General features: G+C 42.7%; 1 protein-coding gene across 1 annotated transcript; it reads left to right on the top strand.

The window, feature by feature from the left end:
- Positions 1-1,369: 1,369 nt before the first annotated feature.
- On the top strand, positions 1,370-27,175 carry PLEK (pleckstrin). The gene is made up of 9 exons (XM_028116102.2): positions 1,370-1,522; positions 11,569-11,724; positions 11,973-12,154; positions 13,771-13,862; positions 16,752-16,936; positions 18,517-18,621; positions 23,203-23,286; positions 24,152-24,221; positions 25,554-27,175. Exons 1-9 carry the CDS (start codon positions 1,481-1,483, stop codon positions 25,691-25,693), a joined length of 1,056 nt encoding a protein of 351 aa, XP_027971903.1. The 5' UTR covers positions 1,370-1,480; the 3' UTR covers positions 25,694-27,175.
- The last annotated feature ends 700 nt before the right edge of the window (positions 27,176-27,875 follow it).

The following is a 27,875-nucleotide window of genomic DNA, read 5'->3' as shown; positions in this document are numbered from 1 at the left end:
TTATCATTGAAAAAGATCATCCCTAAGGTAATGGATACTCCCCGAAAATGGGGAACATGACATTTTCGAACACTTTCTTTGTTCCAGACACTTTTAAAAACACTTACACATATTATCTTATTTAATCTTCAGAATGACTCAGTTGAATAGATGTTACTATCCCCATTTTGCAGATGAGAAAACTGAGGCATAGAGTGATTGAATAACCTGCCCATTTTCACATGGTCAAATTAACATTCTCAATGTTTCTTCTATAGAATACCAGTTTTTGAGAAATGTATTAATTTCCTGGGGCTGCTCTAACAAAGTACCACAAATGGGGCTTAAAACAAAAGAAACTTATTGTCTCACAGTTCTGAAGAGTAGAAGTCTGAAATCAAGGTGTTGGTAGGACCATGCTCTCTGTGACCACTCTAAGGGGAGAATCCTCGCTTGCCTCTTCCGGCTTCTCGTGTTTGCCAGCAATCTTTGGCATTCCCTGTATTATAGACCCGTCGCTCCAATCTCTGCCTCTGCTGTCACATGGCTGTCTTCCCTCTTCTTATAAGAGTACTAGTCATATTGGATCAAGGGTCCATCTACTCCAGTATTACTTCATCTTAACTAATTACATCTATTTACAAATAAGGTCACATTCTAAGGTACTGGGTATTAGGACTTCTTTTGGGGGGAACACAATTCAACCTATAACACGAGTGGTAATAGACATTGTTGAGAAAGGAATTCTGTAGCCAAGTAGGTTTGGGAAACAGAAGATTGAACACCATTCCAGGAGGATTCTTTGCTCTAGTACTTCGGGAGGGTCTTTAATTTGTTCATCTGAAGGGAAGTCACAAGGCTGGGACTATTATGGAGAATTTCTCAAACATAGTTGCTTATGGACTTCCTTTTATATGTCTACTGTGGGCTCTCATTCTGTGTGACACCCAGGTCTCAGGCCAGATGTGAGGCAGCAGACCCGGTGAGGTCCCTCCCTACTGTTCTGGATCCACCTTTTGACCTGCTGTGTGACCTTGAGGTAACTGCTTTCTTCTCTGAGCCTGAGTTTCCTTATAGCTAAGAAAAAGACAATAATATCATTTCCCCATGGGTTTCCTGTAAGAACTAAACAAAATGAGGTTTTCTTGCTCATTTTCTTCTTCCTTTCACGGTATTTCTCTCCCCTGCCCCCTCCTTAGGAGAATGTTTTTGTTTATGGTAATAAAAATTTACCGGGGGTAAGTATTCAACCCAACTGCCCTCTTAATAAGTCTCCCATGTTAGCAAAGAATGGGTTGTTTCTCTCTGCAGTTCCTCATTCTCGTCTTCCACCCCAGTGAGGGGAAGAGGATGTGATCATGCGATCGCCGGCAGATGGGAAATTGTGAAAGGGACCTCGCTCTAGAAAAGCAGCCCACAGCTGCCTCAGCTGTCAGAGGAGGCTGAGCTTCTAACAGGACTTGTCCGACGGTGGCCTCGGCTTTCTGTTTGCCCGTCCGACATGGAGCCAAAACGGATCAGGGAGGGCTACCTTGTGAAGAGGGTAAGCAGAAGTACCATCTACAAGGGTATCACTGAAGATAGGGTTGGGGAGGATTGGTGCCTGGCTTTGGACTCTCTACCCACTCACTTTAGGAATGGTTTCTGCTGAACCTACTGGGCTGACCCAGGAGAGCATGACGGCCTGTGGAGTGTTGGGAGGGAAACCAGCTCACGTTCCACTGCTTTCTGTTTCTTAAAGGTGAACTAATCCAGCTCAGGCATAAGCACAGCTTGATCTTGGGGGACTGAGAATTCTAGGCTGCAGGGTCTGGAAGGTGGGGGCCTCAACAAAATCTAAAGCATGATTTAGAGCGTTTTTGTCGCGAGCCGCATGTGTAGAGTATTCTGGAAGACTCACCCTCTTGTGCTATAGAGGTTACTCAAAGAGATTATTCCTTTGTTACTTAAATTCCTGTCTTCTTCTTATTTATTTATTTAGGAGAGGAAAAAGAAAAGGATTAAAGAGAACATGGTATAATGACACAGTAACTGTACCTCATTGGTCCATCTTTTAAAAATTGGTGCATAAAAAACCTTTTCTTTTTCTTAAATTGGGCTCAAATCTCTTCATTCACCATTCTGAGTAAATTTGTATGATGTACTGCTAAGGTAGTAGGAAGTAATTTTAAAGATTAGGGCATAGGGACACGAGTTTATTAAAAAATGCTTAGTCTCACTGGTATGGCTTCAAAACATTGACTTTTCTCAGCACTGCTTGTTTTTCTCCTAATGCTGGGTGTATGCCATATCATCATGTGAATTCACACACAGGGCTGGTTGGCATCCTGTGGGCAACACCTCTGAGAAAGATGTTCTCACAATGACCCAAGTGAGCTCAGCATGTTAGAAGTGAACTGAATTCTGTACATTCTTTCAGACTCTTCAACTGAATGAGCACCTAATGTGACCGCTTTAGGTCATTCGTTGGTTTAACATTTAGCCTAAAATGTTCTACTTATGAGCGGGTTAAGCAGCACACATTGCTGCCTGATTCTGTTTTGATTTAAAGCTGGAAGGGGAGTGTCTGGGCGGCTCAGTCGGTTGGGCATCTGCCTTTGGCTCGGGTCATGATCCCAGGGTCCTGGGATCGAGCCCCATGTCAGGCTCCCTGCTCAGCAGGGAGCCTGCTTCTCCCTCTCCTTCTGCCTCTCCCCCAGCTTGTGTTCTCTCTCTCTCTCTCTCTCTCTCTCACACACACTCGCTCTCTCAAATAAATAAATAAATGAATCTTAAAAAAAAAAATAAAGCTGGAGGGGACTTTAGATCACCTGGCTTCATTCCTCCATTTCCAGAAGAGGAAACTGAGACCAGGAAGCTGGGTGACTGCCCAAGGTCACATGGCTGTGACAGTTGACACCAGAAACCCACTCGCTGGCTTTGGTTTCTGACTCATGATGCTGAACTCTGTCCAGTACACCAAGATTTTCTTAGAGTCAGTGTAATGTGGGTTAGGGTTTGTAATGTATTTGTGGCAGCGAGAGTTATAAGTGGCTGCTGGAGAATAAAGGAGCCCACAGCCGATGTGCTCTTTAGCTAGCATAGCATCTCTAGCTGTTTTGAAACATCCTTTGGAAAAGACACACATATACGCACAGAGAGGTGTATGTGGGTTCTTTGCAAGAGATACCAATACTCTCTTTGAATGTTGAGTAATAATTAATGTTGGCATTTCTTTCCTGATTGCTTGGGCTAGTATCTGGAGAAGGGCAAGTGAATGGAAACATTTTGCAATGAAAATTGCTGTTATTAAGTTTGTATGTTCACGTTTTAAACTCCATAAATTATAAAAAATATAGAAGACTAAATCTTTAATAAGTGAGGCTGCCCCACTAGAAAATGGGGATGAAAGAGTTAGGTTTGTCAAGCTTACAGATTTATATTAATAGTTTTTAATCAGTGAGAGTAATTCTCTCAGATTATGGCCTATAAAAGCCAATTTAGAAAATGTACCTAGAAGAAAAGTACAGTGAAATTTCATATTGATATTTCCACAATTTCCATCTTCCTAATTTTCATGTCCATAATTTATATCTTCCATAATTTTTGCATTTTTCTCTGGGACCTTTTGAACAGTCTTTGTTGTAATGTGTTAAGAGCCTCTAATTTATCATTTTGAAGGCATGCTTGATTCAGAAATATTCCCTTCGTTGGCTACAGAACTACACCTGGGGGGCGCCTGGGTGGCTCAGTTGTTAAGTGTCTGACTTTGGCTCAGGTCACGATCCCAGGGTCCTGGAGTCAAGCCCCTCATCGGGCTCCCTACTCAGTGGGAAGCCTGCTTCTCCCTCTGCCACTCCCCCTGCTTGTGTTCCCTCTCTCACTGTCTCTCTCTCTGTCAAATAAAAAAATAAATAAATAAATCTTAAAAAAAAAAGGGCTTAAAAAAAAACCTACACCTGAAGCCAGAATTTCCCAGTAATGTTTTTAGACGTTAGGTTTCTTTCAGTTACCTCATACATATGGATTAAAAACTATATATGTCAGGAATCTAGCACATAGTAGGTGCTATATATGTGATCATGATTATTTATATCAGTGCTGACATATACTTCTGTAGATAGGGTCCTTTTCTATATGCTAACAGGGTTAGGTACTGGTGCCTGGGTTGGTTGTCGAGTTAATAGTGAAGAGTGGACAATGGAAATCTTTCTCTGGCAAGGCTGTTAGATGCCTTGACTATGGTTACTGATGTTAGAACATGACAAGCAGTAATATATGAATCTCTCTTCATTTACTTTTTTCTCGTGGGCAGTTTAAGATACCTGGGTAGTAATAAAGAATATCTTTTTCTCTATGTCTTGTTTTGTGAGATAACTTTATTGGAGATAAGATGTTTTGGGTGGCAAAATACAATGTTAGAAATGCTGGTGCAAGGATTTTGTCAAGTCAGAAATCTTGGGGTCAAGAGTCAATGGCATTGACTATGAAATGTTCTTGCTTTTCTTCTGTGCAAGATAACTACACACATTCTACAATTCCGGTTTCCTCCTTTGCCTCCTGCCTAAGGTCTTTAAATAGAAATGATGGTTATAGAAGGAGGGAAAATACATGATTCTGTCACTTTGCAATTTTTTCATTCTAAGACCTAGATTTCCTTGCCCCAGAGTCTTGTCACTTTTGACTTTTAGAAGAAAAAAAAAAGCACTTTGAGCTGACCATATAGCAGCTAACGACTGTACGATCATGATCTCATTCAATCCTAATCACCCTCTGTGATATTACCCTTATCCCCATCTCACAGATAAGAAAACTGAGGCTCAGAGAGACTGTGTGACTTGCCCACAGTCAAACCGCTGGTAAGAGGGTGACCTGGGATTCAAATCCACGCTTGCCTAACAGCAAAGCCCACCATCTCATTGATCCCATTTAGCATTCTGAAAGGCAGGCTTACTCAAGCCAGTAAAAGGGAGGTTAGACAAATTTATCAGAGCTAGAGTGGGGCCTGGACAAATTGCACTGTGGGCAAGATCGGGTTTAGTAAGCTCAACCTTCCTTTCTCTCTGATTAGGGGTTAATTCCAACCAGTAAACCTAGATATCTTTTGGATGTCCTTGAAACCATGTTACTGATCTGGATATGTTTATGATCAATCATAGCTTTAAAAAAGATAGATATATAGAGAGAGGAGCAGTTTGTATGCAACGAATAAGCTAGACTCCACCAAGTCATGTCCCAAACCAACCTCATTTCTAGAGGTTTCTGGAGCAAACTGTTGTTGACAGATTGACAACCAGCCAGCAGGCACTTCACGCAGCCGGGCAGATCCCAAGAGTGGCTTTGGTCTTGGGGTGGTCTGTGAGGCTGGGCGAAAGCGCAGGAACTGGGGTGGTGGGAAAGAGAAGGACGGGGGTGCTTGGGCAGGAAAGAGAAGGGCTGCAGAGAGCTGAGGTGGAAAGAAGAAAGCTTCGGGTGCGAGAGAGCAGGAGAGGCAGGAGTCCCAGCCCAGGAATTCTTCTGTACAGCGACCTTGTCTTCAGGACACACTACCATGAAATAATTCTCAGCAATTTGCCTTTGTAGATTCATCACCATCTTAATAGCTAACACAGGTGGTCCTTACCCTGCAGCAAAGACAGATGGAAGCACTGAATGCATTAAAGCATTTGATATTTATAACAACTCTACAAAGTTGAGTTATCCTTACTTTTCAGAAGGGGAAACTGAGGTACGAGAGAGGCAAAGAGCCTTGCCCAAGGTCACACAGCTATTAGTGGAAGAGCTGTTCCGCAACTCAGCAGTGGGGTCTCAATGTCATGAAGAGCCATGCCTAACTGCGTTACTTGTGGCCCTCAATGGCTCATTTTGCAGTGATTTTCTTCCCCAGAGCACTGTTGCTGTGGAGCTCAGGGCAACCTTCACACTGTGGGCTACAGACTGAAATCTTCTCTGTCTATGTGGTTACCATTTTTTGAGCACCCTGTAAGCTAGCCTCTGGGCTCAGCCCTTTAGTATATTATCTCATTTAATCTCCCTTAAATATATTATCTCATTTAATCTTTGCAACAGTGGAAGTGGGTGCTTTATTACTTCCATTTTACAGGTGAGGAGACAAACGTTTGGAAAAATTAAATAACTTGTCTAAGGCCACACAGCCTGGAAGAGGCAAAGTTGAGATTTGAAAGTGAAGCCCTGAGACTCCAGAAATCATTGTGTTGAGCACTTGGTACCATTTCTCTCTTGCTCACCTCATACGTTTTTATTGAGAAATTGTCCAATTTAGACTTTTTACTTATGTAAAAAATATACTCCTGAACAGGTTAGTTTCCTCGCCTTCAAAGAATTTAAATAGGTACAAAATGACCATCCATCGGGGATGTTATACAAGTGATTTCACGAATCAGTCTGGAAAACTAGCTGATACAATTTACAAGGTAGCAGAAATCAGGACCTTAATACCACAGCAACTTAAGATGGCCTGTCCCATGAGTTTGGGAGCATAGATGACACGTATCCACAGCTCTGCTGTAGTTAGATACGTAGTTTTGCTCGTAATATGATTTCCTTTGAATTCCAGCTAAGCGGCAATAGCAACGTATGAAAAGAGAAGTCTGAGGGGAAGGGGAAGGAAGTTAAAGGAGGTGTCTGCACTCTGTGGGAGGCGTCTGGGAGGGGTTCGCATCACGAAATTCCAATTGCTCCATCCCACAGCAGTGAGTCATGGCTTCTTTCACCGAAACCACACAAAACATGCCTCCATTTGTGCGCTGGGCACACTTAACTGGAGCTGTTGATGAAGGTTGCTCTCTCCCCCCAGTTAAGGTGGGGACAGTTTAAGCAGAGACTGCCTCTTGGTCAATTTTACACCCCAACCCCCAGGCCTGTGTCTGAAGCACAGGAGCTGTTTTACCCTAATGTGTTGAATGACGGTGTCTCTAAGAAAGAAATCTGCTGGAAATAGACCCAAGAAATCAGGGCTCCATATTATAGTAACTTCAAAGGATTAGAAAACATTTCCAATGGAGTATTCCATTTTAGATGATCATGTTAAATGTTTTTAAGATGTATTTATTTTTGGCTTGAAGGTGACGCCCAAGGTTTGGCAGGGCATTGTAAAGAGAAGACTCAAGGGATGGAAAGGACAATAGGTTTTTTGGAATAGGTGTGTGGAATTTGAGGGTTGAAAGGAATATTGAGTATTTTAATAAGTATTTCATTGACCTTTCCCATGTGTGGCTTACATTTGTTTCACTAATTCACTAACAAGCATGCTGGAATACCTCTTGTGACAAGGAAATCACTAATTTAAATTTCTCCCTTAAGTTATGCCTCAGACTGTTTTTTTTTTCCTGAAACCTCTACCTGTTGGGCCTCCAAACAGTCTATGATGTTTCACACCTTTGAAGACAGTCCTCATCTGCTCTGCCTGTCCCCTTTTGGGCTAAAACCTAGCTGCTTCCCCCAATAATTCTCCAAGAGAGAGAGATGTCAACTTGTCACCTTCTTTTGAACAGACCCCAGTTATCAGCAGCTTTGAGGTTTCCTGAACTCAAGGTCATTCTCCAGATGCACTTATGAGCACAGAATTACAGGGAATAAGGAGTATTTATTGGGTGCTTACTGTGTTCTAGATATTCCCCTAAGCAATTTACACGGAGTATCTTATTTAATCTCCCAATAACGCTAAGAAAGAGATAGTAGCATTATCCCCGTTAGCCAGATGTAGGAAATGAGGTTCAAAAACTTGCTCAAGGTCACATTACTAGAACGTGGCAGAGCTGGGATTTGAGCCTGGGCTATTCAGCTCCAGACCCATGGTCACCTACTGGCTATACTCCATTTAAAGTTAGAATATTACTTTCATCACTTTAAATCTTATGCTTCTATTTATATAGCCTACAATGACTTGAATTTTTTTGACAGCCCACATCAAACTGCTGACTCACAGAACTCCTTTTTTCTTTTCACATGGCAATTTCCCCAAATCTTCACCAATACATTTTATACATCTTTTGAAAAATTTTATTAAATAAAAAGATTATATCTTGCTTAATTTTAATTTGCATTTCTTTGAATGCTGTTGAAGCAGTGCATTTTCATGTTTATTCAATCCGGGCTTTTCTTCTTCTGAGAATTGCCTGTGTATATTGTTTGCCCATTTAAAAAATTAGGAGTGTTTGTATATTTCTAGTTGACTCTATCGTGTTTAAAAAATATATTAAAAACATTAACCATTAATTATATGAGAATACGTTATAAATATCCACACATTAATATTTGCTTTTTGGTTGTTATAGGATTTTTTTTTAATGTATAGAAGTGTAATTTTGTATATGACCAAATATCTTGTCCTTTGAGGTTTCTTCCTTTGGTGTCATGCATTGTCAGACTCTTCTGCACTAAGGTATACCCGGATGATGAACAGTTGTTTGCCCAGAAATTTTAAATCTGACTCAGCATCTAAAATCTGCCCATTGTGACATGAAATTGTTTAGGTTTTGGCCTATAATGGGAAAAAACAGACATATGTTCCACATATGTATGAAAACATGAAACATATCTATAAAATCATGATATAATATGGTTTAGGTATGTTTTATGATTATTTATATGATTATTTTTACTCGATTATAAACAAGTCCCTATGCTTATGATTATGTAATATACATTAAATATTATACATTTATGATATATATTTTTATATATATGTGCATATATATTTGAGCTTATATATACGCTACATGGCCTAAAGATTTTCATTTAGAATCCAGAATTACTCACAGTTATGTAAGAACAGAAATGAAGATGGCATCTGAAGGAAAATGGAAAGAGCATAAAATTGAGAATCAGGAAACCAGGATTCTAGTCACAGTCCACATTAACTGGGCCCGTGGACTAGGCCCAGTCACTTAACTGGGCCTTCACATTCTTCCCTGTATGATGAGTGTTGGTAGATGATCCTAAATGCCTTTCTGGCGCGGACGCTCCATGATCACACTTCCAGGTGTGCTACTGAATGGGCATCAAGAAGCTTGGGGACAGAAGGGGTGGCCGAGGAGACGTGCTGTCAGGTTACTCCAGTGAGCAGCTGCAGAAATAGCTGAGAGGAAAGAGATCACACACAATTTCACCACCCTAACGTAATTCACCACTGCCAAGCCTGGAAGACAAGCTTCCACCTTATAAATGGTCAGATTTCTTTTGTTTTACGGAACCTCGGCCTCCTTACAGTGCATGAGGCTGAATCCCAGATGACACACTGTCCTCTGAGTGAGCTGACAGAGGCCCTAAGGCTACGTTTGAATTAGGAAAGCCCAAACTCCTTTTGAACAGTTGGCTCTGGAGTAGCTTTATTTTAATTGTCTACAGAAGGAATGCAGTGCTGGCTGACCTCTCCCAGTTTATCCCAGTTCCAAGGTCAAAAGCCCTGAGTGACGATGGCCATTATAAATCTTTGATAAGGCCTGAAGTAGGATATAAAATTTTGGACTTGAAAGGCATTTTTGCAGTCATCTAGCCCGACTTCTTTTTTTTTTTTTTAAAGATTTTATTTATTTGAGAGAGAGAGAATGAGAGACAGAGAGCATGAGAGGGAAGAGGGTCAGAGGGAGCAGCAGACCCCCCGCTGAGCGGGGAGCCAGATGTGGGACTCGATCCCGGGACTCCAGGATCATGACCTGAGCCGAAGGCAGTCGCTTAACCAACTGAGCCACCCAGGCGCCCCCATCTAGCCCGACTTCTTACTCCTACCTCTGTGAATAGATCTTTGATTATTTTTAGTTATTTTGCTTTTCTATTAGATTTCCCATATTTCTCTAAAAATACATCCTGAATTTTGATATATAGTAGTGCCATGGGTTGTTCATTTATTTATTAATTTTTCTCAATTATTTTGAAAAATTTCAAACCCACAGAGAAATAGGAAGAACAGTAGATTACCTAGATTTATCAACTGTTAACACAAGGATGCATTTGCTTTCTCTCTCTCTACCTCTGTATCTCTGTATAAATACACACACGCACACACACACAGACATTTTCACCCTGAGATCTTTGAGAATAATTTGCAGACATCATGCTACCTCACACCTAAATACTTCAACATATATCTTCTAAGAAGTAGGACATTCTCCCGGTTTCCAAATTGGGTGGACCATTTTGCACTCCTGCCAGCCATGTATGGGAGTTCCAGTTACCATCTGTGCCAAATCTTGCTCTTCTTAATCTTTTTAATTTTAGATACTCTCGTGGGTGTGTAGAGGTATCTCATTTGGTTTTAATCTGCATTTCCCTGGTGAAAAATGATTTTGAACACCTTTTCAGAGGCTTTCTGGATATCCTCTTTAACAAAAAGTCTCTTTCAGTCTTTTGTCCATTTAAAAAATAGATTGTTTGTATTTTTCTTACCAATTTGCAGGAGCTCTTTATATTCTGAATATGAATTTCTCTCAGATAGGTATAAAACAGAAAGGTATTATTACTTCATATGTTGGCATGGGGTCTGACATTGCCTATTTTTTAAATAGGGAAATAATCCAGTGGTAGTATGGATAGTTATTCTGCCTGTGCAGAAAAGAGATAGTGTGTTCTAATTTAAAATTATTTTTTCAGTAACTAAAACAAAGGAAACACTTGGACAAGCAAAACGATAGTCTGCAAGTATTTATCTTTGTTGCATAAATAGTCTTCCTTTTGGGCAACTGGACCTTTATATAGAAGCTCTTTGTAGTTTAAGATAAGCAGCAGGATCTGCTGGGAGCTGGATGATAATTCTGTTTTGTGGTAGTCATGACAAGGTGACACCATGGGTTCAAAGATGAGAAGCAAAGAACCTCTTCCTTTTCCAAAGTCCTCCCAAAATATAGACAAGAAAGAGACTTTCTTGATGTAGTCAGAATGGTTAATTTATTGCTACAAGTGTGGTTGGCATTAACCCCAACTGAAAACATTTTAAGTAAGGATTTTCCTTATTCACTCTGACGGTACAGGACATTTTGCAAGTGATTTTCATACAACTCATCCATGCTCATACACAAGGCTGTTCTCTGAGTTTCTTCTTGATGTTCATATTCCCATAAAATCTGATGAGGCCAAAGGATGGAAGTAACTGCAGCTGGCATGCCACCTTTAGGGCTTCCATGCCCGTGGTCAAAACAGCTATTGGAATAGGACACTTTTCCAGTGAGTCTGGCCTCAGGCATCAGCTACTCTTCAGTCTGAATTGGCACTTGAGATCTATTTGCAATCCCTAAGTGGAATGAACACAGTGGGCAGAGTTGGGAGCAGAAAATAAGCCACAGAAAGCCGGCCTGAAATGCATAAGAAGGAGAATAGAGAGCCATATCATATTCCCCTGGTAATGGCCCATGGGAAGCTTAAGACCTGCTTATAGATGTATATACATTTTATCTTAAAAATTTTTTTAAAAAATTTCCATCTGAATGGCAGTCCCCTTCTCTCCTGAAGGCTGCTTTCCCACCAGCCTGGTCACACAAATGTGCATCAACTGCATCCACACTGGCCAAAGCTAGGCTATTTGCCAAGTTACGCACCATCTATAGAATAGTTTTAGAAGCTGTTGTTGTGTAGCTCTTTTTGTTGTCATTACAGGGAAGTGTGTTCAACACCTGGAAACCCATGTGGGTTGTACTGTTAGAAGATGGAATTGAATTCTATAAGAAGAAAAGTGACAACAGCCCCAAAGGAATGATTCCCCTGAAAGGAAGCACACTGACTAGCCCTTGTCAAGACTTTGGCAAAAGGATGGTGAGTCAACATCGCTAGCCACAGTGGACACCTTGTCATGCACTGACCTTTAAGTACGTGATAAACCACAGCATGAATGGTGCTCTCTGGGTCTGTCCCTCTCACCACCACCCACACTCCACCCTGGGCATTTGGGTTTCTGTTGGCCAAGCACTTCCAGAATGAGGTTGAGTCAGCTGCTGTGCTTCATAAGGGACCTCAGCCCTTTGAAAAGAATCATTCTTAATGGGATGTGTTTTGATTTTTAGTTTGTGTTTAAGATCACTACGACCAAACAGCAGGACCACTTCTTCCAGGCAGCCTTCCTGGAGGAGAGAGATGCCTGGGTTCGGGACATCAAGAAGGCCATTAAATGCATTGAAGGAGGTCAAAAGTTTGCAAGGAAATCCACCAGGAGGTCCATTCGGCTGCCAGAAACCGTTGACTTGGGGTGATTTTTCTGTGTTTGCTTCACTCCACTCCTTCTTCATCCCCCCCGACCCCCCACTTCCCCGCTATGGAAATCTTACAATAGATCCTGCTGCAAGGCTTGCTTTGGTCACCTCTGAAGGCTATATCCACTCTTCCAAGTTGAGACTGGTACTTGGTATACTGAGATGTTTACATAAGTCTAAAGGAGTGATTATAGCCTCTCCAAAGCCTAGCAGCTGAGGAGAGGAGGCTAATGGAGTATAAATTCCCTCATTTTGGGTAACCTTGGCAGAGAGAGAGAGAATGCATAATTGTATTTATGAAGTAGCCATAATCACTTAGTCTTGAAAGTAAGGTTCAGGATCTCGAGATAGGTAGAAAAAGGCAGGGGCTATGTGTCAAAGCAGGTAAGGTTTTACGTTCAAGTTCTTGCATTTACACAGCCAACAAGAGCCAGTCAAGGTGAACACCCATTCTGGGCAGAAGCCATTGATGCCCTGACTTGGTTTAATGGTCTCTTATGTTGGCTGGTTTGGAATTGGAGGTGATAGTTGTTGCCTAAAGGTTTTCAGACGCTCACAGGTAAATTCAGCACCTGCCAGGGATTGGGAACAAGGTTTCTTCCTTCGTGCGTGTTTCACATCTCCTACCACATGAGCCTCTTTCCCTAGAGTCTCTTCACTTCTTGCTAGTTCCGTTTTTTATGTTGAACATATCCTGAAACAGGAGCCCTGCCAGGAAGAATTCCATGTTGGTTGCTTAACATGTCTAACAAGGATTCTGTTTATAAAATGGGAAGGGTTTCTAGGAGGAGACTGAAAAAAACCCCTTCTGCATGCCCAACACAGGTCTTAGCATATCACAGGGATTTAATAAAGTTTGCGCTTGAGCTTGGTGAGAATAAGCACCTTCCCTCACCAAGAAAGCTTTTTGGTAAAGAGGCAGTGCCCAGTCCAGCTGTAGTTACTGGGAAGGGTCGGCAAAGTGACCATGTTTCTGGCCACAGCTATCAGTGCTAGGTGGGAATGATGCTTGTGCTCCTTGGAGCCACAGGATACATGAAAGTGGACTTCTGTTTTGTGGTCTGCAATTTCTCTGATAAGGCCATTTTTAATTTATTACTCCAAGTACAAAAATGAGAACTTGCTGGCTCTCAATTTTTAGAATAAGAGAAAAGCTTAGTCAAAACATTCACTTTCTTGGAGGCAATTATCAACAACAGATGGTCTCTTGAAGGACACTTAAAGAACTGAGACATGAGGATTGAGGGCAATTAAAGATCTAGAGTGTGTATGGACAATTGGTCCTGAGAACCTCTCATCTTGGCACCTAACTGGGCTAACTCTCTACCTCAGCCGCTCAAAGTTAAATCACTAAAGACCTTAATGAATGTAAAAGACATTAGGTACCTTCCTAGTATATTTTGCTCAATGCTGAAAGTATTGAGCCACAGAGTCACCCAAATATGAGCCCAGCCCTTTACTTATGATCCAGTGGAGAGACTAGGCTCAGGGGCCACCTGAGGTTGAGGGAAGCCTGTGGTCCTGGCTAGCCTCTTCATGGTGGTGACTCCCAGAGAGGATTTGCCACTCTGAAAGTCTCCTCACTCACCTGTCTGTTTTCATCTTTGCACAGTGCCTTGTACCTGTCCATGAAAGATATGGAGAAAGGAATAAAAGAGCTGAATCTAGAGAAGGACAAGAAGATTTTTAATCATTGCTTCACAGGTAAAAGGCCTTGCAAGTCTGAAACGGGGCACCCTGGGAAGGCAATATGTAGATCTCGCTCAGCCTTGCCTGCGGGAGGGGGGTGTGAAGCCTAATGGGTGAACGGGGTCATAGAATACAGATTGGTGAACATGAGAATTGAGCTTCCCCAGGGTGGAAACAGAAAGAAAGGTGGAAAAGAACTCTGTCGTTCAAGCTAAAGTTTTGGAAGTTCAAGTTAATCAACCAAAGGGTCTCTGCCTCACCCCGATACTCCAAATAAATGATATTGTGTTGAAATAGACACAGCATTGAACAAGATGATAAGCAGGAATCAAGGTATACAATGTAAGACTTAAGTGACAATACTAGAGATGTCTGAGGCTGCACCGGGTCAAGCACTAAGTGTCATGAATTTAGGTAGATGGCATGGATGTTAAAAACATGTTCATTGGAGCCAGACTGCCTTAGTTCAAATCCTGGTTCTGCCACTCACTTGCTATAAAACCTCAGACCAATAACTTAGCCTCCCTGGGCTTCACTTTCCTTGTCTATAGAATGGGGATAATCATACTGCACCTACCTTATAGGCTTGCTGTAATGTGTTTAGGACAGTGCCTGCCATATAAATACTATATGGTGTGAGCTCTCAGGGTTGTTATTATAATTAAGAGGTCACATGTCTGCGCAGACAATTCTGAGGTCAGAAAAGAGAAGGAACTCAAGAGGTTGTTGGGATGAACCAAAGTAGGCGCCTAAATTTTACCCAAAGAGATGGTGGCATTTCGTTGAGTATGGTGAGGACAAAGTTATGGGGCAGAGCTATCCAGAATACGCATCCAGAAGAAGAAAATGACCAGCTTGGTAGAGCTCATGGGTTCATTAGGGGGCTAAATGGGACCTGCAGTTTGGGACCAGGTTGTTAGAAGCTGGGCATGCCTATCTTACGGTGACAGAAGAGATCAAGAGAGGAAAACTCTGAAAAGTTACAATAGCTGTAGAACTTGGGATATGCAATCAACAGATAATTCATGAAAATGGTTCAGGTCAAAGCCAGGAAGGTGGAGGTGTGATCTGCAGTAGGAGGGTAGTATCCCATGGGAATCAGCCTCAGAGAGTTAAGGTTGTAGCCCAGTAGCATCAGAAAAGTTAGGGCTGAAATGTGGGATCAAGATACTAAGCTGTGGCAGCCGTGAGGGGAACTGACAAAGGCAGGCCCTAACTCCAGCAGGAGTGACATCACTAAGACAGATCCTCTAGCAAAGGAAGAGGAGAAGTAAGAGGTTCTAAAATAGGTCTGGGCCCGAGGTCCAGGCCATACTTATTCCCCGTGTAATGTGTTACTGAGTCCCAGAGTACAGGGCTAGAACTTCTGAGTCCTGCCCATCGAAGGTCAGTGGGTTTTAGAAATTCAAGTGGGGTCCAGTTTTCCTGTGGGAGCCTGGTGGTCTCAGTGGAGAAACAAGACAATGGCAGAGACTGGGACTCAGGCACTCCCAATGGAGGACCTTGAATGTTGGGTGACAGGGAGACGGAACTTGTCTTTCCAAGCTTCAGCTTCAGCATGCTGACTGAGCAAATATGAACTCTAGGGCTAGAAAACTTGAGTGAAGGGCCATTACTGGTGCACCTCAGGCCTAAGGTCATTTAAACTCTCTGGGCCTTAATTTTCTCATTCTTAAATGAGGTCTGTAATTATTGCCCTAATTCTTTTATAGGGTCACTATGAGGATTAAGAGCAGAAATGCAGTTTAATTAGTTTATCCTTCTACAAAAGAAAAGTGGGTAAAAGCCTTTCGTATATGAAATTCATGGAAGGCTCACTAACCAACTCCTGTTTCAAAGATGGTATATCCTATTGCTCTTGCTTTGATGACCCGGAGTTTGTTGCCTCTTACCTTGACTTCCTGGTTGGCTACATTTGTACAGAATATGCCATTTTTAATACAAAGCTTCACTGTAGCCTGCTAATAATCCAATTGATGGGTCAATTTCCTTTTATTCTCTTTGCAATCCTCTCTTGAGGCAGAAGTTTGAGTAGATGACTTCTCAAGGTCATTACTGGACCTTGCAAGTGATGCGATCAAATTTTAATTTAGGACCATACATGTCTGATCATGTTATTTTCTGCTTAAAAACTTGCAATGGTTCTTCATCACCAAGTTTCTTAATATGCCATCAAAGCACCCCCACTCACCTGTGCCTTCCTCTCTCTTGTTTCACCTTCTTTTCACCAGCTCTGCCCTCTACCCCCCAAAGGGGCTGCTTTAGGCCTGTGAGGCTCTGTTCCCATGCTGCTGCTCCCTCAGCCTGTGCTGGTTCCCCTGTTTCACGTGGTTGGCAAACACTTACTCATATTTTAAGCCTGAACCCTGTGCTACTTCCTTTAGGAATTTTTTCCCAACAGTGCATGCCAGCCCCCCTACCCTACCACCCTTTTTCACACCTTCTTGCAGGTTTGACCCTGTAGCTCCACTGTACTGCACTGATCCACGGCAGAAGGCAGAAGGCTTGTTACAGTCCTTAAGTTTATCCCATCTCTTCCTTTCAGACTCCCCAAGGGAGCATCCCCAATATCCATCACAGCACTTAGCACCCAGTAGGTGCTCAATAAGTGTCTGTTCATTAATGGATTAAATGGGTGAGTTAGTAAAACCTATTTCTTTGATGCATGCATTCCTCCCAAAGGAGCATGTAGATGCTTTTAAAAACCTTCTACAGGGTGCCTTTTGTTTTCAAGTATCTATCCCACTGATAGGAAAAATGAGTTTTTCCTTCTTGGAATAACAGGGAACACGGGACAAGTCAGACACGTGGGGGCTCTGGAGCTCTTCAGGGGTGACTGTCAGTGGCTTGTTCTTTGGTACTTTGGTAGGGACCGTTAACCTTCCTTTTGATGGTCCCAACCAGGTAACTGTGTCATTGACTGGCTGGTGTCCAATAAGTCCGTTCGGAATCGCCAGGAAGGCCTCATGATTGCCTCCTCGCTGCTCGGTGAAGGGTACCTGCAGCCTGCTGGAGAACTGTCTAAGAATGCAGCAGATGGAACTGCTGAAAACCCTTTCCTGGACAACCCCGATGCCTTCTACTACTTTGTAAGTGAGAAATGCTACCCAGTTACTCTTCCTGGAACAGGTGCTGCCCCTCACCGATTCTACGTTGATTTTAATATATATCCACATGTGCAAAAGACAGGACCCAGCCCTGTGGAGAGTAGTGAGATGTCTCTGACTTATCCTCCTCTGCAATGCCTGCTATATCCAGTGATTTCATTTTAAAGAAAAAGGTTGTTTACTTGAATAATTTTTTTAAATTGACTTTTAAAACTTTATTCTTATTCTAAGCAGTAATTCATTTATAATAAAAACTTATTAGACCCTAGTACATTCCAGGCACTCTCTTAGACAAAGGAGATACAACAGTAAAAAAAAAAGGGGGGGGGCAAAAATTGTGGCCCTCAGGGAGCTTCCTTTCCAGAGTGAGATCTGTAAAATCACAATGTGCCAGTTGCATTTTTCCAAATATATATTATAATACACTACTCTTAACACAGAAGGTGTCCATTCACATCCTCTCCCCCAATCATCTTGTTTATCTCCTATGTACACGTATCCCAGATTGGGAAAAACGACATTGCACAATATGGACCTAATCTTGCGCCATATGAGGAAGCCAGAAACCATGGGTTTCTAGGGGGATTTTGGCAGTTTTGTTTCAATCTGGGGTCCGAGAGCAAAAGTTAGGAAGCTACTTAAGAGAACCAAAATGAAATGAATAACCCCGAGAGAGTTTCATTTCACTTTGGGGGAAGTTCCACTGTCAGTTTTTTTTTTTTTCCAGACCTTTGATCTGGTTGTTTATAGCCATTTAAATGTGGGATTCTAAAAATACCTGCCCTCTAGAGCGGCTTTTCTTCCTCTGTATGATTCATTACCAGCTTATAGCTGAGCAAGTCCCAGTTCCCTCTTGACCTCAGAACATGAGGCTGGATGGACCCATCATGCTCTTGGTCTTCTCATAGTAGAAGGGGCTAAGTAGTAAAGGTCCTGATGGAGATCGTGCCATGCAGTGTCTTATAAATGAGCCAACTCTGCTTTCAAGGACGTGGCCATGAGGGGCCAAGAGAAAGAAGGCTTTGAGCAAGGAAGAAATGTGCTGAGCTAGACTTAAGAGTATCACTTGGGGAACCCAAGAAAATGAAAGGATATTGACAAGGTCACACTTGAGTGGAGATGAGAGAGCATCTAGCAACATGAAACAAGCAGCTAGAGACAAGAAATGGGGAAGGGGACATGAGCTCACCAAGGAAGACCTTTATTTTTTATTTTTTTAAAGATTTTATTTATTTGACACAGAGAGACATATGGAGAGAGGGAACACAAGCAGGGGGAGCGGGAGAGGGAGAAGCAGGCTTCCCGCTGAGCAGAGAGCCTGATGCAGGGCTCAATCCCAGGAAGCTGGGATCATGACCTGAGCGGAAGGCAGACACTTAGTGACTGAGCCACCCAGGCGCCCCCAAGGAAGACCTTTAAAGCTTAGGTGGGGGTATGAACCACAGTAGGAAGGAGAAAAGGGGCCTACTCCAGTGGCTGGAGGGGAGAGAGAGAAAGGAAAAGGTACAAGTAGCCATCTGCCTAAGACTGGTAAACAAACTTGCTGTTTGGTTTCCCAATAGCCAGATAGCGGGTTCTTCTGTGAAGAGAATTCCAGTGATGATGATGCGATTCTGAAAGAAGAATTCAGAGGGGTCATTATCAAGCAGGGATGTTTGCTAAAGCAGGTGAGTGGCCACTCCCTTTTTGTCTTTTTCCTCTTACCAAATCCTTTTAACTTTTATGTTACCAAATGTTATTTGGAGAGGATCATGTACCACTGAAAGCAAGGAAGTCGTATTCCAGACTGTGGGTAGGACACGGGAAGACCGAATCCAGGGCACGCCTGAGGCCAGCTCTGCCGGAGCTGCAGCAGACAAAGGTCCAATCCAGTCAGATGGCATGCGCTCCATCCTGGGGATGGTTAGATGACAGGTCTCCACAGGCACAGGCCACTGTGAGTCGGGAGGCAACGTCTAGGGTGGACTGAAGGGCTCTAGTTGGTTACCAGATGCTAAGGCACAGGATGTCAAGAGGTAAGAGAATGCAAGGGTAGAAGCTGAGTGAGGAAGCCAGGGCCAGCAACCTGGCTTGGTGGGAATATTCAGGGCGAGAAAACTGATCCTAGCGTATGGTACCATAGAGACCAAAGCTGCTTTCTGGAGCCAAGGTTGTACTTTCCTGGCTGTGCTGGTGAGCTGTCTTCAAGGCACTGCTTAGTATATAAAGAATGGGACTGAGATTGAACTTACCTCATAAAAGGACCCTGAACTTGCAGGGTGAAGAGGAAAGAACCAAAGTTGAGCCTATATTCACATTTAAAAAGAACTTTGGACTAGTTGACGGGAGGTATAGACAGGGATTTTGAATTTCACTCGGGGAAGTGGGGCATTATGTGAAAAACTGACCTTACCATCGGGTTTTGAGAGAACTCAGGGTCCTAAGAGGTACTACAGCAAAGATGTAGAAAGAATTAATTCACAGATGATTCTAACAACTTTTATGACAGGGGGACCACTGACTAGATTGAAGGAAAGTGTAGAAATAGGACCAGCCTTCGATAGGGAGGGTTCTGGCATTTGTGAGTTTTGCCCATCACCAGCTCCCTCTGGTTCTGCCAAATGCTCCCACGTTCCTGGCTCTTTGATTATAGAGGATGGAAGGTGGATGTTAAGACAAGAGGAACTTGGGAAGGAATTTCATTATTTCCTTATTTTGTTGAATCTGTCTATAATTCTATTTTGTTATCGGTTTGACTGTTCTTGACTTAGCTGACAAGCCTTAGTCTAGAGTGCAGCCCTGAGAAAAGTAAACATGAAGGTTGAAAAGGGTAGACAAAGTCTGGGTTGGACTGAAGTCGTGTTTGGGCAAAGCACCCCAGTGGGTGCCCTGGACAGTCAAAAAATTGGCTGAGGGTAATGGTTATCTGAGTGTGTGTTGAAGATACTGGAGACTTGAAGTAGGCTTACTTCTGTGTTTTTCTTCAGCTCCCTTTACTTGGCTTTTGATAGGTACAATTTAGCCTTAGCTAGCCCAGTTGGTTCACATTTTAATCCTCCAGGGATCTGTTAAAATTGCACCCCAGGCCAATTAAATCAGTCTCTGAATTTTACAGCTCTTCAAGTGATTCTGATGTGTGGCCAAGGCTGAGAACCACAGAACTAGCCTTTTTCTTAAAAGTGAATTTATCCTATTATCAAAATACCACGATTGAGGGGCGCCTGGGTTGCTCAGTCATTAAGCATCTGCCTTTGGCTCAGGGCATGATCCCAGGGTCCTGGGATCAAGCCCCGCATCGGGCTCCCTGCTCAGTGGGAAGCCTGCTTCTCCCTCTCCCACTCCCTCTGCTTGTGTTCCTGCTCTCACTATCTCTCTCTGTCAAATAAATAAATAAAATCTTTAAAAAAAAAAAACCCACTCTTTAAATAGTCATCCCTCTTAGCCTCCTCTTAACATAAAGAAAACAGAGATCTATGTGCATTCAGAAATTTTGTTCATTTCCATTATTCTTTCCTCTAATTCTGGGGGGAGAGAGAGGGAACAGAAACCTCTTCTATTTTGATCGATGGCCCCCCCCCCCTTTAATGTTTCCAACCTCTTAGCTCAGTGGTTTATAGCCTGGTTCATATCAAAACCACCCAAGGGAGTTAAAAAAATTCTTCAAGTGTCATAAAGCTAAACCACTCTGTGTCTGCGCTGGGAGTTAGCCAGGGTTAACGTGTGTAGAAGACTTATCATGAAAAAGGACACCTATGTCCCACACCTCACAGGTAGTAAGTAGCTGTGTCCAACTGGAGGTCAGTCGTCCCCCTATTCTTCCCACTTCTCCCATCCCAGAGGAAATAATTCTACTTGGGGGATGCAGCAAGTTTGAGGATGAATGATAATGAATTATATTCAAGATATTGCCTTTAATATAATTCATTCTGTTGTGACAATGAATAAAATACCTGATTTCTCAAACACGTGTAGGTCTTTTGATGAGGGATACTGTATGTGTTTTTCTCATGTCTGTTGCACAGTTCAGCATCCTTGGTCTATAATAGATAATAAACCTTTGTAGATCAAATGAATATAAGTAGCTGGCAGATCAGCAACAATTCTTAGAAACCCCAGGCATGCACACATTCCTTAAAATCCCCCAGGAAATACTCATTAAATGAAGGATGGCCGGATACCCACTTACTAACACTAAACTTTTCAACGTATCATATTGTGATGTCAGTGAGGGCTTGAAGGCAATAGGTATCTGGCCAGGGTTGGCTGATTTCACATCCTCCTGTTGCCTTCCTCTTCCATGATTCATAAGAACTTGTTATTCACCCAGTGGTTGTATGAGAGATCCTGAGATGTGTGTGCACAGGTCAGGAGGAAATGGTGTCGGGCAGAAACTTGAGTATTCTCATCTTATGGGCAACATTAGCTAAGGCAAAGAGCAAGATTTCTTAAAAAGAATTTTAGAAATTGATGCTTTTGCAAAAGCCATTTTAGATATGATATACAGATAGAAATATTCTCTGTTCTCCCATTTGACTCTATAGGGTTCCTGGCTTCATCCTTCAGGCAAGTAAACACGTCTTTGGAGATGAGCTCCTTGACCAAATAATTAGACCCATTCTTGAAAGCTCCTTTTAAACTCCTCTGACCTGGCGTTATGAAGGAGGCACTGTTTGCTAAAACCATAAATGTTTCACTATTTTCTATATGAACACAATGAAAAATACTGGAAAATTTGTATATGTGCCTGTCAATATGTGGTGATTTAGAATTAACAAATAATATGTTTCATATTGACAAGATAGAAACGATATATCTTCTAATCTAACATATATATATATTTTTGTTATTGGAGATATTTGAGTCATTTGAACTTTCCATGGGAAATAATGAAATCAGGTTTACCATGACATTTTAAAAAATTGTTATAAGCTAATTGAAGAAACTGGGTAATTCAAGGCAATTACAAACAGATATGAAGCAGCTTCTGGGGTGAGATTCTCTATGCCAGACACAGGGCTGGGTATTAGAGGAACAAAGGTAAACAAGACTCAAATCCTGCCTTCCAAACTCACCAGTCTAAATGATATCATTCTGTTGCAAAAGCCCAGGTCCTATTCACTTTCATCATGTCTGTCACAGTGCCGATTCCTTCCCATTTCCATTGCTGCTACCTGATATTAGTTCCTAGTAATTCTACGTGTGGATTGTTGCAATCATTTCCTAATGACCTTCTTTTTACCTTATTATTTTCCCCCTGGCTTATCTTTAATCTAGCCAGCTGGTCCATCCTATATATGGTCGCCATATTAATCTTCTTAAAATGTGATTGTACTCTTTTCACCTCTGACTCAGAAGCTATCAGCAAGGACCCTCACCTTGTATTTCAAGTCTCTTTCTACTTTCCCAGATTTGCCTCTGCTGTTCCTCATGAACCCTGTGCTCTAGCTAGACTGGTCTTATTCACCAATGTCTGCATATGCCTGGTATGTTCCCACCGCTGCTTTTTCGTTGTCAAGCCTTCCTATCCACCTCTTTCTTCACCGATCCGACTCCTGTGTGTCCTTTGTGAATAAGTCCACATCTTTATGAGGCTCTCTTTGACATCCCAAACCCACAATTACATCTCCCACATGTAATTCCCTTGAAATCCATTATCCATACCACTTACTTGATTTGGACATTTGCTATTTTATATTTCCACATAGGTTATAAACTCTTTGAAAAGCAGGGCTATGTCTTAATCTCTTCATATCCCCCATGTTACCTAATAACATACAATGTATGTACCTTGTCTATAATACCATCTTATATAATACTAAAGCTGGAAGCCAATCTTAGAAGGAATTAATCCATGGGGCACCTGGGTGGTTCAGTCAGTTAAGCGTCTGACTCCTGGTTTCGGCTCAAGTCATGATCTTCGGGTCCTGAGATTCAGTGCCGCGTTGAGCCCTAAGTCGGGCTCTGCACTCAGCGTGGAGTCTGCTTGTCTCTCTCCCTCTGCTCCTCCTCCTGCGTGTGCTCTCTCTCTCTCTCATAAATAAATAAATTCTTTAAAAACAGAAAGGAATAATTAATCCACAATATCATAATATCCAAATTGTTCACTGGCCCTAGGGCTATCTCCCTGACAAAGAACTGGGTTGGGCCCTGGTTCTCTTGGAGATAATATTTCACCTTTTTTTTTTCTTTTTTCAATTCAACAAAGACTATGTGTACAGAGTGATGCCAAGAACTCATCATTTCTCTTCTTATGTTGATCCTGGATACAGGGGCACAGGAGGAAAAACTGGAAAGTGAGGAAGTTCATTTTGAGAGAAGACCCTGCCTACATGCACTACTACGACCCCGCTGGGGTGAGAGCCTGTGGTCCACAAACCCATCGCACTCAAAGCCTCCACTGTATTTGCTCTCTGGGCCTCCCCTTCTCCTCTCTGCCCGGTTTCTCTCCCCATTTTCTCTTTAGCCTCCCACTCCTTTTCCTCCTGCTCTCTTCTCCCTTTTCCTCTCCCCTCTCACTGGGAAGATGTGAGGTCTTAGGCTTTGAGACCAGCATAAGCTCAGGGATGAAAGAAAATATCACTATATTGTCATTTACTTGGTCAACTCAACATATTTTTTTTGTTTGTCCCAATCTGATATTTTCAGAGGAATTCAACCAGTCCAATTCATTGTTCTTGGTTTAATATGCACAAAAGTGATAATTCCTCCTGTGGGACAGTTTGGATGAGAGCATTGAGTAAGTCCAGCCATTTGGGCTGTTGGTTATTCAGAAGAGGGCCTTTTCCTTAATAAAAGGAGCCAACTCTAAAGTGTAAAGACAGCTCCATTTGGGTTGGATCCTCAGCCTCTGCTTGTAGTGCAGGGTTCTTTGATTCTGTCCTGCGAGGGTTATGTCACTGTGTCAGTTTCAGGGGGTGCCAAAGAGCTCTGGAAACGTGCAGCAGTTCTCTCATGGGACATGGTGATGCGGTCTCTCCACCTGCCCTGCCACTTTCCTCCAGGACGGAAACTCAGATTGACTTGTGTCTCCTTGTCCAGCCTCCCTGAGTAAAGTGGGGGATGGAGGCTCTGGGGAGGGGTTTTCTTCAGTCTCCTTCTGCTCTTACCCATTTGGGATGCCCTAATCCATACCAGAGAGAGTCAGTGTGGCTTTTGCACCAACGGGATAAGGCACATTCATACACTGGAAACATAACGAAGGACTCCTCTCTTCTCTAGGGGGAAGATCCTCTGGGAGCAATTCACTTGAGAGGCTGTGTAGTGACTTCAGTGGAGAGCAACTCTGATGGTAAGAATGAATTTTTGTTTGAGAGAGGCGTGTCTGCTCAGGCTTCCTTCCCACACCTGGGTGTCCTGAGCCAACAGCAATCGATCACTCACTTAATCAATCAGGCTAGGCATGAATGAATTTCTGCCTGAACACCTGGGAGACACCAAGGGATATTTTCTCCCAGATGCTGCCCTGGCTCTTTGGGCCTTGGAAAGGAGGAGTGGCTTTCTAGATGCCTTGAGTAAATCTTGGAGCAATGTTGAGAAAAACCTTTACCTCGGAGCTGGCTTAGATGGAGAGACTTGTTACCTCCTGATGCCTGTAATTGAGCCATGCCATTCCTCAAAGGGGACCTTTAACATATCCAGACCAGGAAATCTCCCACAGCAAAAGGAGATTTGTGCAGTCAGTCAGTGTAGTGACTGGAAGGTGCACCTGGCTTATAGTTATGTCTGTGCTAGTCGATTAGTGGCATGGTCTTGGGTGAATCACCTAATGAATCTGGGCCTTAGCTCCTCCTCTGGAATGAGGGGGTCACACTAGTGACCTCAGGGTCCCAGATCACAAGTCGAAGATGTGGTGCGTGGAATAACCATGCCGGTGTAGGCCGACTTCACAGGTGTGGCAATGAGGGGTATCCCAGGAGAGAGGTGGTTTAGACAGCCCGGCCCTGGTTTTGCCATGTCGTTTTGGGTTTATGATGTTATAGAGGCTGACGGGAAAACACCACAGATGGAAGAGCTAGATTTTTACTACTCCTGAGATCTGCTCACTGTCGTCTCCTCATAGAATGATGATTTTTGATTTGATGTGGATGCCAGATTACTATTTTTCGGTCTTTCAGCAGAGACTCTAACTTAGCCCGTGGTAAGAGCAAGTTCAGGCTATACCAGTGGTACTGGAAGTGCGTCTGGGTTTTTGGTTTTGTTTTTATTTTTAATATATCAGAGTCAGCTCTTGGTTCATATTATGGGCAGAGGAAATGTATTCATTAGGCACTATTAGAGGTACTCATTAGACACAATTGGTGTGCAAAAGTGAGGAATTTAGTTTGCTTGTAAACTATAAAAGAAAATGTTCGTCCTTGAGTATTTTGCCGATTTCCTAAGCACACATACTCACACACATGCACGGAATTATATTATGTACCTATCTATATAAATACTATATATATATATATACATAATTATACAATAAATATATATGATCATACAATGATGGTAAGTTTGAAAACCACATATTTAATTTTCTTAGGACACTAAAAAACTTAAAATTGCATTCCTTGCAAAAGGAGGGTGAACTGGGCGGTCTTTCCGGTGCACGTGTGCGGTCATTCACTTTCTTTTTCAGCAGTCAGGAAGAGTGAAGAAGAGAACCTCTTTGAGATCATCACTGCTGATGAAGTTCATTATTTCTTGCAAGCGGCCACCCCCAAAGAGCGTACTGAGTGGATCAAAGCCATCCAGGTGGCCTCCCGAACTGGGAAGTGAGAATATTTTTGCAGCTCATCGTCACTCTCCCAAGAGAACCCCACAGAGAAGCACCGGACAGGGACCTGTCCACTTCTGGTGACACATCAATGAGAAAGGGCCCAGAGTTGGGAAATTTTCGTCTGCAGGGGTTCTGAATGTAACTAACCACATGCTGCGTCCTGTTCACCTGCACCGACCACATTGTTCACTGAAGCCTTTCTGTGTCCCCCAAGCAGATATGGCTTCACTGCTTAATCTCTCCAGGCCCGAGCTTCAGAGCCAAAAGCCCTGTGATTCTAATACCCACGGAAGTGAAAATGTCTCTAGTTGCCCAGTAAGTAAGTGTCACTCTTAGGCTCAGTCTTGGCCTTCAGAACCTGATGCGTTCTTCCCTTTAAATCTGTTCCCAATCTGTACTAAGGGGGCTAGGCATATACCTCTTGTTCTCGTTGGCCACTTTCTCTTGCTCTTGGCCATTAGATCATGTATCATGAAGGAGAACGTTCTTCTTCCTTTCCTCACTCTGACCAGAAACTTCCTGAAAGCGAGTGCCCCAGTGTTGGCGGCTTTTAGTTTGAAGCCTTCTATCACTTACTAGAGGCTGGAAAGTTCTCTCTTCTGAGAAAATGACCCAAAGAAACCAGGCATTGCCGAGGGTCTTTCCTGTTCCCTGAAGCCACCTAGAGCAGGCATATTCCCCTCCCACTTGAGGCTGATCTGAGGCGCGTCTATCTTTGTCCCTTTCCGGAGTATTTCTCTATCACTGATTATAATTAGGAGGGGGAACTCCAAATCTTTGAGGTTCTGTTTCGTTTGAATGTTTGCAGGAAAAAGTGGTCAGATGGGTTCCTTCCATGGGTGAAGGGCCTGGGGGGCTGGACTGAAAGGCAGGCAGACTGAATGATGGGCTGTGACAAAGCACTGAGATGACTTAAGTCCAGACAGAACTCACAGAGGTGGCCGTCTACACTGCAGCGCCTTCAATTCCCCGGTCAATGATACTCTTGTCCCTGAGCTTTAGGCACAAGCTGTAGTTGCCCTTGCTTGGCCTCTGCAGGGCCTCATGAACCCATTACCAACCAGAGTGATCCGACCTAGATTCAAATGGGGCACCTGTTTTCAACTTTGGACCTGTCCACCAATGAATGATTCTAACCCCAATTTGAGAAAAACCCCAGGTATGTGTGTGGAGGGGCATTTTCCAGTTTTGGATTTCTAACTTTAAGGCTCCAGTGAGAAAAGGAAAGCAGAAAATTCTTCCCGATTTTATCACCTCCTCTCTTTCCCTCCCCCAATTGCACATAATATCCATGAAGCTACTCCTACTCCCAGGTTGTTTTCTCAATGGCCTAGGGGTAAAATGTTAACCTTTCTTCTAATTCTTTAGTAAGCTGTCTTCTTAGAGCATGCACGATAGTTTTTCTACATTCAGTGTTAAAAGTATTTATTAATATGGAGTCAACTTTATGTTTTGAAATAAACATGACCATGTTTAGTGTCTCTTTGGTGTGATGGATCTGATGTTGTGCTTCCCATTGATGACTCTCCTTTTCTACAACCCACTTTCACTTCCTGAGGATAATACCATCTCTCACCTCTCAAGTCATCTCAATGACTTTAGAACATTTTTTTTAAAAACAGAATCAGTCTATTCCAGGGAATAATGCAAATATGGGGACAATAAAAAGTAAGTATCACCAATTTTTAATTCACAAGACCTTGATTGTAATGTTCAGGCAAGCAAAAGTACCTATAAATGGCCATTAGCTATTAAGGATACAGAAAACTATTTACATCAAGGGAAAATAAGTTTTCTACTGAAGGGCTGCTATGTATGGTTGAGTGGAATGTGTACTGTTCAACTCCAGAAGGCACTATTCACATTGCAGTCTAGGTGACTGTCACTCCTTGAGATTTGCATTACACCATCTGCAAATGTGTACCCAGTGGTATGTAGAGCATTCAAAGTGTCATTACAGCATTCTAACATGGGTAATTGATTCTTCCTGGTGAAATGAGTGTCACTTGCCAAAGTGGATATTAAGAGTTTAGGCATAGATGGTATGTCTGAACCTATTTGGTTAAGAAATCATGCTCAGGTCCTTTCAGGCACTTATAGGAAAATTCTCATGAGACTGAGCCTCAGGCTGATGGACATTTCCCTCAGTGATGTGGATGAAGGAATGCACAACTGGTCAAT

Source organism: Eumetopias jubatus, unplaced genomic scaffold (assembly GCF_037043125.1).
Source record: "Eumetopias jubatus isolate StellerSeaLion01/CBP00866 unplaced genomic scaffold, mEumJub1_p1.0 scaffold_9, whole genome shotgun sequence".
NCBI lineage: Eukaryota > Metazoa > Chordata > Mammalia > Carnivora > Otariidae > Eumetopias > Eumetopias jubatus.
Note: the sequence above shows the minus strand (reverse complement) of the source record. Positions and strands in the feature narration are given on the sequence as shown.

Excerpts from the sequence above, each read along its gene's own strand:
- PLEK (XM_028116102.2), top strand. The coding sequence starts at position 1,481 with ATGGAGCCAAAACGGATCAGGGAGGGCTACCTTGTGAAGAGG. Across the intron at positions 1,523-11,568 it reads AGGGCTACCTTGTGAAGAGG|GGAAGTGTGTTCAACACCTG; the intron begins GTAAGCAGAAGT and ends TTGTCATTACAG. Across the intron at positions 11,725-11,972 it reads AAGACTTTGGCAAAAGGATG|TTTGTGTTTAAGATCACTAC; the intron begins GTGAGTCAACAT and ends TTTGATTTTTAG.